Source organism: Rhinoderma darwinii, chromosome 10, assembly GCF_050947455.1.
Source record: "Rhinoderma darwinii isolate aRhiDar2 chromosome 10, aRhiDar2.hap1, whole genome shotgun sequence".
Taxonomy (NCBI): Eukaryota; Metazoa; Chordata; class Amphibia; order Anura; family Rhinodermatidae; genus Rhinoderma; species Rhinoderma darwinii.
The window spans coordinates 75,101,677-75,112,848 of NC_134696.1; the positions used below are offsets into that span (position 1 = coordinate 75,101,677).

Consider the following 11,172-nt stretch of genomic DNA (forward strand, 5'->3'; position numbering starts at 1 on the left):
TATTTGAGAAAATGTTTCTAAATTTAAATGTATCTGCTTGTAAAACAGATAGTAATACCACACAAAATAGTTACTAGTTTACATTTCCCATATGTCTACTTTATGTTTGCATAATTTTTTGAACGTTCTTTTATTTTTCTAGGACGTTACAAGGCTTAAAACTTTAGCAGCAATTTCTCACATTTTCGAGTGAATTTCAAAAGGCTATTTAGAACTGAACTGGTCCCGGAAAAAAAGTGGCTTTGAAGGCCTTATATATTAGAAAGTTCCCATGAATCACCCTATTTTAAAAACTGCACCCCTCAAAGTGTTCAAAACAGCATCAGAAAGTTTCTTAACCCTTTAGGCATTTCACAGGGATTAAAGCAAAGTAGAGGTGAAATTTACAATTGACATTTTTTTTTTGCCAAAATAAATTTGTAATGCATTTTTTCCTGTAACACAGAAAAGTTTACCAGAGAAACACAACTCAATATTTATTGCCCAGATTCTGTAGTTTTTAGAAATATCCCACATGTGGCCCTGGTATCCTAATGTACTGAAACACAGGCCTCAGAAGCAATTGACCACCTAGTGGCTTTTGGGGCCTCCTTTTTTAGAATATATTTTAGGCACCAGGTTTGAAGAGGTCTTGTGGTGCCAAACAGTGGAAACCCCCAAAAAGTGACCCCATTTTGGAAACGACACCCTTCAAGGAATTTATCTAGGGGTTTGACCCCACAGTTTTTTTTGCACAATTTATTGGAATTCATTTGTAAAAATGAAAATCTACACTTTTTTTCTGAAAATACATAGAAATGTTTAATTTTTACAAGGAATAAATGAGAAAAAGCACCCCAACATTTGTAACGCAATTTCTCCTGATTACGTCAATACCCCATATGTAGTAATAAACTGCTGTTTGGACCCACGGCAGGACTTAGAAGGGAAGGAGCGCTATTTGGCTTTTGGAGCTGAAGTTTAGCTGGAATGGTTTGTGGCACTTTTGTCGCATGTGCAAAGCCCCTTGAGGGACCGAAACAGTGGAAACCCCACAAAATGAACCCATTTGGGAAACTACACCTATCAAATAATCTATCTAGGTGCATAGTGAGCATTTAAAAAATGACTAATATGCCCAAGGCACAATAAAACCCTGATTTCCAACTACTCAAATAATAAAGTAAAGAAATAAAATACAACTTTTATTAATATAAATTTAATATATCCAAAAGAGAGGCACACAACATATAAAGTAAAATTTAGCCAATGTTGGCTAGCAAGGCGCATTGCGTCAAAGTACGTTGCTCCAATATGTGAATGAATTCTTATAGTGACTGAATGCAAAGTGCATCGGACAGCAGCTGCAGACTGCTGAGCTAGCCACTAGATGACGATTAAATTTCAATTGTAATGCTAGCCTAACAATGAAATGAAAACCACGACAGCCCCCCTGGTCACTATAAGGCCTTATTCACACGAACGTGCCCGTTTTGTGCACGTAAAAAACTCAGCTTTTTTCTTGCAGTGCAGTTCCGTGTGATATCCGTGTACGGTGCGTGTCTACGTTTTTTACACATGTATGTCATCCGTATGTCACACGTTTATTACGTCAGCAAAATAAACTGAAGGAGGTGTTTTTCTTATTCTCATAATTTCTTTAGCAACTGCTGAGTAAATCACGCACAGCATACAGATGTGCGTCCGTGTGCTGTCCGTGATTTTCATGCACCCATTGACTTCAATGGGTGTGTAATGCGCAAAAAACACAAATATAGGACATGCAATGAGTTTCACGCAGCCAACACACGCTGCGTGAAAAACACTGAATGTCTGAATGGCCCCGTTGAATTGCATAGGTCCGTGTAACGTCCGTTGCTTTAACGTGCGTAACGCAGACGTGAAACATGCTCTAAGGCCTAAGTATTCATTCACACATTGGAGCAACGTACTTTGACCCAATATGCAGTGGGGGATTAAGAAGACCATGGGCCCTGGGCTGTTACCCAAACTTGGGCCCCCCTTCTCCACCGCCACCCTGCCGCGCCGTAACTATTGCTAACACTACCTTTTTGCACAAGCATTAACAAATGGGTGTTACGATTCCCCTTTCACAGGGCTGTGTCCCTACATACTGACAGTATCACACTGTGCAGGGACACATCCTCCTGACAAGGGGAATGGTAACACCAATTTTTCTATCAGTCCTGGACTGCACAAAGACGTTATGTGGAGTATAAGGATTTCCTATAATAAACATGTCAGGAGAGGGGACAGATTCTCTACAAATCCAGTGACTCACAGGTGACGACGTCTCAGATGGTAGTAGTTTTTTTTTCTCTTTTCTTCTCCATCCGGTCCAGAGCTCATGACGACTTCTCCTGGCCATGACACATTTCTGCAGCCCTTAAATATAATATCACCATGCACTGCGCCACTGAATATAATTGTGTCAGACACTGTAAAGTAAAGCACCACATACACAGTGCCCCCTGTAGATAGCGCCAACCCCCCATGTGGACAGCGCCACACACACACCCCCTGTAGATAGCGCCACCCACACACACACACCTGTAGATAGCACCACACACACCCCCCTGTAGAGAGTGCCACGCAGCACTCCCCCCTTGTATATAGTGCCACACAGCACTCCCCCCTTGTATATAGTGCCATACAGTGCTCCCCCCTTGTATGTAGTGCTACACAGCGTCGCTACAGTGCAGCCCTGGGATGACATTTTATCCCATATGACTGCTGCAGTCTGTGATTGGCTGCAGCGGTCACATGGGGTGAAACGTCATCCCAGGAGACCGGCCCAGACGAAGCAACAGAATTCTGGGCAAGTATAAGATTTTTCTTTTTTCTAAATTGCGTTTTTACATAACATCTGCTATCTGTTGTGGGTTTTACCTCCCCATTGAATTAAATGGGGAAAACCCGAAACAAATGAGCAGCTGTTACGCAAATAAAATTGACATGCTGCATATTAAAAAACCGCACCGCAGGTCAATTTCTGAGATTTTTTTCCCCACTTATCATTTACGCAGCATGTGGATGAGAATTGTTCACATCTAATCTACTCTGCTGCTACTGTATTAGGGCTTGTCCACACTTAACGAATTGCTGCGTATTTTCCACACAGAAAATATGCAGAATACAGTAGCAGCAAAGTGAGTGAGATTTAAAGAGGCTCTGTCACCAGATTTTGCAACCCCTATCTGCTATTGCAGCAGATAGGCGCTGCAATGTAGATTACAGTAAAGTTTTAATTTTTTAAAAACAAGCATTTTTGGCCAAGTTATGACCATTTTTGTAGTTATGCAAATGAGGCGTGCAAAAGTCCAAATGGGTGTGTTTAAAAGTAAAAGTCCAAGTGGGTGTGTATTATGTGCGTACATCGGGGCGTTTTTAATACTTTTACTAGCTGGGCGCTCTGATGAGAAGTATCATCCACTTCTCTTCAGAACGCCCAGCTTCTGGCAGATCACGCTGTGACGTCACTCACAGGTCCTGCATCGTGTCAGACGAGCGTGGACACCGGCACCAGAGGCTTCAGTTGATTCTGCAGCAGCATCGGCGTTAGCAGGTAAGTCGATGTAGCTACTTACCTGCAAACGCTGATGCTGCTGCAGAATCAACTGTAGCCTCTGGTGCCGGTGTCCTCGCTCGTCTGACACATTGCAGGACCTGTGAGTGACGTCACAGCGTGATCTCTCGAGAACACGCTGTGTCTGCACTGGCAGAAGCTGGGCGTTGTGAAGAGAAGTGGATGATACTTCTCGTCAGAGCGCCCAGCTAGTAAAAGTAGTAAACACGCCCCGATGTACGCACATAATACACGCCCACTTGGACTTTTACTTTTAAACACACCCACTTGGACTTTTGCTAGCCTCATTTGCATAACTACAAAAATGGTCATAACTTGGCCAAAAATGCTCGTTTTTTTTAAAATAAAAACTTTACTGTAATCTACATTGCAGCGCGTATCTGCTGCAATAGCAGATAGTGGTTGCAAAATCTGGTGACAGAGCCTCTTTAACAAATCTCATCCAGACGCTGCGTAAAATTTCCGACCAGACATTTTGTCCTGCGGTGCGTATTTCTCGTACTGCAGCATGTCAATTCCTGCTGTGGAAAGTGGACAGAATTGCTGCGTTTTTTCAGAGGAGACGTCACCATCCACCAACATTGAAAAAAAACGCAGCAAAATCCGCACCATTTTCTGCAGCAAAAATGCAGGAAATGGTGCTTTTTTTCTGCAGGGGAATTTCTGCTAGTTTCTGCGGAATTGCTGCAGAAATATATAAATTATATATATATATACACACAGCAGGTTGATGTGGTGGGAGTCTTCACACAGTGTTTCTCCTGCTCACAGACAGTCTCCCCTCCCCATGTCCGGATGGCTAGCAGCAGGAGGAGAGCTGTGTAGAGCAGGGAAGGGGGGCCGGAGGGGGAGTTTCAGCACAGACCATGGCTGCTAAGTAGGACAGAAGCTCACCTCGCCTCATGACAGGTGCGGTCGACGCCACCGGGCATGAGGGGGTTCGGGCGGCCATGGGCCCCCTGGGAGCCCTGGGCCCCGGGCGGCCGCCCGAACCGCCCTAATGATCATCCACCACTGCCAATATGCCTTGCTAGCCAACATTGGCTAAATTTTACTTTATATGTTGTGTGTCTCTCTTTTGCATACATTAAATTTATATTAATAAAAAATTTATTTTATTTCTTTACTTTATTATTTGAGTAGTTGGAAATCAGAGTTTCATTGTGCCTTAGGCATATTAGTCGATTTTTGATTCATTCATATACCCGCCAACTACCAGGATCTTTTTCATTTTTCATATAGTCTTTTGCAGAATTTATTAGAATTAGGTCGTAAAAATTAATATCAACATTTTTTCCACTAAAATTTTGATTTTTTTTTCATTTTCACAAGGGATAAAGGAGAAAAAGTACCCCAGCATTTGTAAAGCAATTTCTCACAAGTACGACAATACCCCACATGTGGTCATAGATGTTTTTTTCATTAGAAATTAATTAACCCTTTCAGGACTGATCCATTTTTTTTATTTAGCATTTTTTTGTTCACTCCCCGCCTTCCAAGAGCAATAACTCTTTTATTTTTCCGTCAATAGAGTGGTGTGAGGGCTTCTTTTTTTGTAGGAGGAGTTGTAGTTTCTATTGACACCATTTAAAGTACCACTTAATGTACTGGGAAACTGAAAAAAAATTATTTGCAGGCTAAAATTGGAAAAAAATGAGAATCCTCCATTGTTTCTTGGGTTACTTTGTTACAGCTTTCAAAAAAATTACAACATAAATTTACTCTGCTTCTCAATACAATTACGGTGATACTAAACTACTATAACACATTTTTTTATATTTTACTACTTTTACAAAGAAAAAACAGTTTGTTAAAAAAAAAATTGTGTTTCTCCACATTCTGAGAGCCATAACTTTTTTTTTTTGGGGTCAATTTTTTTCGGGACGAGCTGTAGGTTTTATTGGTACCAGTTTTTGGTACATACAACTTTTTGATCCCTTTTTATTAAATTGTTTAGAACTAAGGTGACTAAATACCAGCAATTTTAATGTTTTAAATTCTGTATTATTTAAGACGTTCACTGTTTTTTACATTACTTTAGAAGAAAAATGAGAAAAAGATTTTTCTTTGAACTTGTAATATATATATTTTTTCACTACTAATAATTTTATTTAACTTTTTTATAATGAATTGCAATATGTTGTAATTTTTACAGGCTTCTGTAATAGCGCAATCGCTGTTCTTGTCCATTAGTCCTGGGTAACAGCTGTAATACACAGCTGACACCCACAGCGTATGGGGCGGCTCAGCTGATATTCCATTTTAGTGCACAATATGTTGTGCCCAGTTTGTGCTACTGAAGACAAATACCTGATAAAATGTTAAGCGGGTTCTCCTGGGTATGGCGATGCCATTTGTGTGGAGGTAAACTGCTGTTTGGGCACGCTGTAGGGTTTAGAAGGGAGGGAGCGCCATTTGGCTTTTACTTGGTAGTTGTTCTGTTTGGGGTTTTACTGGTATCTCAGTTTATAATGTGGGGGTATATGTAATCTGTGCGGAGTACATCAGGGCATAATAAGAGGGTATAATAATGCGGTAAATAAATAATAATCTGAAGATGTGTGGCCAGTGTCGCACTGACAAATGGTGCCCAATCTTATTTGCTTTTGGAACACTGCACATTTTGCATTGCTATATTCTGAGAGCCAGAACTTCTTTATTTTTCTCCACCGGAGCTTTGTGAGGGCATATTTTTTTGTGGGACAATCTGTAGTTTTCATTGGTACCATTTTGTGGTACATGCAATTTTTTTTATCACTTTTTATTAAATTTTTGGGCAAGCAAGGTGACCAAAAACCATCAATTCTGACAATGTTTTTATATTCTTTTTTTTACAGTGTTCAACTCGGGCTATAAATGCCAATATTACTTTATTCTGCAGTTCGATACGATTACGGCAATACCATATGTATATCGTTTTCTTTATGTTTGGCAATAAAATCACTATTTATTTATTTTAATAATTTATTTTTTTGTGTCACCATATTCTGAGAGCCATTACACTTTTATTTTTCAGTCAAAAAAGCTGTGTAAGGGCTTTTTTTTTTTTTGCAGGACGGGTTGTAGATTTTATTGGTACTATTTAGGGGTAAATAGATAATTTTTTATTCTTTATTTTGGGAGGGGTGGTAACTAAAAAATAGAGATTCTGGCATTGTTTTTTATTTTATTTTTTTGTGGTGTTCACTGTGTGGGCAAAATTACATTATAGTTTTGTAGTTTGGGTAGTTACAAACGCGGTGATATCAAGTATGCGTACTTTTTTTTTACTTTTTCATTTTTTTTCCTATAATAAAAGACTTATTATAGGAAAAATAATTGTTTTTTTAACTTATAACTTTTATTTTTACACTTTTCCCCATAGGCTTCAGTATATGGCAGACCCAGAGGCCATTGTCTGTCCTCCGGTGGCCATGACAAACATCGGCAACCCCCACGATCGCATCGTAAGGGCTCCCTATCTGCTACAAACCTTTTAAATGTGGCGATCACAATCAATCGTCGCATTTAAGGGATTAATTGCTAAAATCAGCAGCGATGGACCGTTGGTCGACAAGAGTGGAGTGTCAGCTGACAGTATGCTCCGGGAACCAATCAGTAACTGTACGCCCTGGTGCACAATGTAACTTCCCACCAGGACATACAGCTGTGTCGTGGTGCCCCTAGGGGTTAAACAAGTTAAAGAGGACCTGTCACTAGTTGAATTTGTTTACTGACCCAAATAGCGCTTTCTTCCTGATTCCAGCACCGTTTTTTAGAGGCGGAGAAGCTAGTTCCAACCCTTTGGCTATCTACAGCAAATTAGCATAGAGGGAGCCAATACAACAGTGGGCCATTTTTCTGAAACTGGAGGGTCCAGGAAAAGAAAGAAAAATAGAGCTGTAATCAGGGGGACATCACTATTCAGGTAAATTAACCAGGTCAACTTATATGGCCTAGTTACAGGTCCTCTTTAAGGCATAGGCAGACATTATGATAGGTACTTTACTGTGACAATAGGGAAACAGCACAAAGGTCAGTGGGCACTGGGTGTATTTTTATTTTATGCTTTCTATTTATAATCGGTTCAGTTAAAACTTGTGCCAAATTATATTGCATGTGCTAGATGCCACGTTGGGTGCGTGGACCCACTGGGCCATGCCGCCTTAATGGTATGGCAGCTGGCCAACAGGACACAGGTCAAAGTGTATAGCTCAAATAGGTGTACTTGTGGTAACTTCGGACAGTAGCAAGACTCTGATGGGACTATGGCAGCAGGCAGGCACTAGGTGTGGTATAACAGGACAGGCGTAGTACTCAGCGCAGCACGTCTCCAACTCTATACGGCACTTGGATCTGGATAACATGGGATATAGGTTACAGGTAGCAAGAACGGGAGCACCGGGAACTGGAAGACACTTAGGAAACCACTTGCAGAGACGAACATAGGTAACGACAACAACGCTCAAGCAATGCAGGAAGGGGCAGGGCCCTTCTTATTGTCCAGGGTGCTCATATGCTAATTTGGTACTTTAATTCAGGTGCGTGCGCCGGCCCTTTGAGAGCGGGCGCACCCTATGGGACATAGCAGAGTGAAGCGGAAGTGAGCGCTGGCATCTACTGAAGAGGAGATGCGGGCCAGCGCTCACTGATCCATGGCTGCGGCCATCAGAAGGTGAGTAAACCTGACGTCCCGCGGCCATGGGCATTACAGTGGATCTGTATATAACATAGGTAGATAAATAGAAAAATAAAGGCATTATCGAGCCTTGATAATTCCTTTATTGAGAAGGTGAAATGTTGCCTTTTTACACTAGGTGAATAAACACCTTTATTTTGTACTTATGATGGTGTGCCGCCTCTTATTCTTCTGGATACATATTGTCTAATAGATTCTAATTGATCATTTTTTTTAAGTATAAACATAACAGAAATCACCAAACTACACCGCATTCCACACCGCTGATTTTCCTAAATAGTCGATGCAAATGACAGTCAGTATAATCTTCCAGCCATCAACCGTTGGAGTATAATGCAAATTTTATTGAACAAATCTCCTAATGATAACAGATTTTTTTTTAGAAGTAAATAAACTCAAAATGCACTGTTTCAAATTATTCTGCACAACAGAGATCAAAACGTTTTAAAGGTTGTAAAGAGAACTAAAATGGTAATTTGTTGAATTTGCAGCATCAGGAGGTCATATTTACAGAAATCAAAAGCTCTTTCAATAAAAAAAAACGTAACAGGCCAATTTACATGTTAACATAGGACCCCTTCTTTGATATCATCTTCACAATTGCATCCATTGAATTTGTGAGTATTTGGACAGTTTCTGCTTGAATATCTTTGCAGGATGTCAGAATAGCCTCCCAGACTTCTGTTTTGATGTGAACTGCCTCCCACCCTCATAGATATTTTGCTTGAGGATGCTCCAAAGGTTCTCAATATTGTTGAGGTCAGGGGAACATGGGGGCCACACCATGAGTTTCTCTCCTTTTATGCCCATAGCAGCCAATGACACAGAGGTATTCTTTTGCAGCATGAGATGGTGCATTGTCATGCATGATGATAATTTTGCTACGGAAGGCACGGTTCTTCTTTTTGTACCACGGAAGAAAGTGGTCAGTCATAAACTCTACATACTTTGCAGAGGTCATTGTCACACTGTCAGGGACCCTAAAGGGGCCTACCAGCTCTCTCCCCATGATTCCAGCCCAAAACATGACTCCACCACCTCCTTGCTGACGTCGCAGCCTTGTTGGGACATGGTGGCCATTCACCAATCATCCACTACTCCATCCATCTGGACCATCCAGGGTTGCCTGGCACTCATCAGTAAACAACACGGTTTGAAAATTAGTTTTCATGTATTTCTGAGCCCACTGCAACCGTTTCTGCTTGTGAGCATTGTTTAGGGATGGCCGAATAATAGCTTTATGCACACTTGCAAACCTCTGGAGGATCCTCCACCTTGAGGTTCGCAGGACTCCAGAGGCACCAGCGGCTTCAAATACCTGTTTTCTGCTTTGCAATTACATTTTAGCAGCTGCTATCCTAATCCTATTAATTTGTCTGGCAGAAACCTTCCTCATTATGCCTTTATATGAACGAAACCGTCTGTGCTCTGAATCAGCCACAAATCTTTTCACAGTACGATGATCACGCTCAAGTTTTCTTGAAATATCCAATGTTTTCATACCTTGTTCAAGGTATTGCACTATTTCACGCTTTTCGGCAGCAGAGAAATCCTTTTTCTTTCCCATATTGCTTGAAACTTGTGGCCTGCTTAATAATGTGGAACGTCCTCCACACCTGGAAAACTAATTATCACAGGTGTCTGAGATTGATTACAATGATCCAAAGAGCCCTAAGACACAATACCATCCATGAGTTTAATTGAAAAACTAATAATTAAATGTTTGACACTTAAATCCAATGTGCATAATAATTTGGAATATGGTGTATATATTTTAGACTGCAAACTCAATCCTGTATCATGGGGTGCGTCATACTCTGTGTATTATATACATTCACATTACTTTTTAACAGAAATTCAGCTGTTTCTATACCCTAGTGACCTTCAGCATTATGGACCATTTATCTTTATTTTCTGTGGAAACTAATTTCACCTATTCGCCTTTATCTCTTAAAGCGAATATGTCACCTCAATATGCTGCCTTAGGTAAAGGCTGCATATTACAGGGTCAGGTCTGTACTCCTATAAGATAAAACGGCACAAACAAATATTGAGCTGTTTAGCTAATAGGAGCGATCAAAGAATACACTGCATTCATGGGGAGAGTGTTTCCCCACCCTGTTCTCCTCAAACTTTGCATACACAGCAGCCCATTAATCACTGTGAGAAGGGTGGGGGGAGTGCTCACCTCATGCATACACCAGACTCATAACTATGAGTCCGCGTATTCTTTGATCGCAGATTTTGCAGATGTTGGTAAAATGACTTTGAAGGAGAAAGGTTCTGACTAAGTTGTTTAAAAGTTTTGAATTTGCAAGTCACAATTATTTTTCTTTTCCTCAATTCAAAAAAACCAAAAACCTTTCATTTCTGTATCTCCGGGTATAGCACTATTTTAGATTAATTCCAGACTTTATTTTAAAGAGTTCTTTTTTGTTAAGTTTGAAGTAGTTTGTTCAAATAATAGATGACCCTGAGAAATTCAAGACATTGACTATATAAAATCATTGTTTTATTGTATGTGTTTTTACAGGTAGTTTGCCCTATTGCATACTGCAGCATTGTATACTGGATGACTGGTCAGCCCCCTGAGGCTATTCGTTTTCTCCTTTTTTCTGCTCTTGCTACTGCTACTGCTCTTGTTGCACAATCATTGGGGCTTCTTATTGGTGCAGCTTCCAACTCCTTACAGGTATGGGCCATGTATTTTCTAGTTCTCTAATTTGCCATCTATTTAGATTACTGTAGATAATGTAGACATGACCTGGTTAAAGAGGCTCTGTCACCAGATTTTGCAGCCCCTATCTGCTATTGCAGCAGATCGGCGCTGCAATGTAGATTACAGCAACGTTTTTATTTTTAAAAAACGAGCATTTTTGGCCAAGTTATGACCATTTTCGTATTTATG

General features: G+C 40.5%; 1 protein-coding gene across 1 annotated transcript in view; it reads left to right on the forward strand.

Annotated features, from left to right (window-relative positions):
- Nucleotides 1-10,986, forward strand: part of ABCG4 (ATP binding cassette subfamily G member 4) — a 365,340-nt gene extending 354,354 nt beyond the window's left edge. The window contains exon 13 of the mRNA XM_075840823.1: nt 10,798-10,986. Coding sequence (XP_075696938.1) covers nt 10,798-10,986 — 189 coding nt within the window. The remainder of the gene's footprint in view (nt 1-10,797) is intronic.
- Nucleotides 10,987-11,172: the final 186 nt, after the last annotated feature.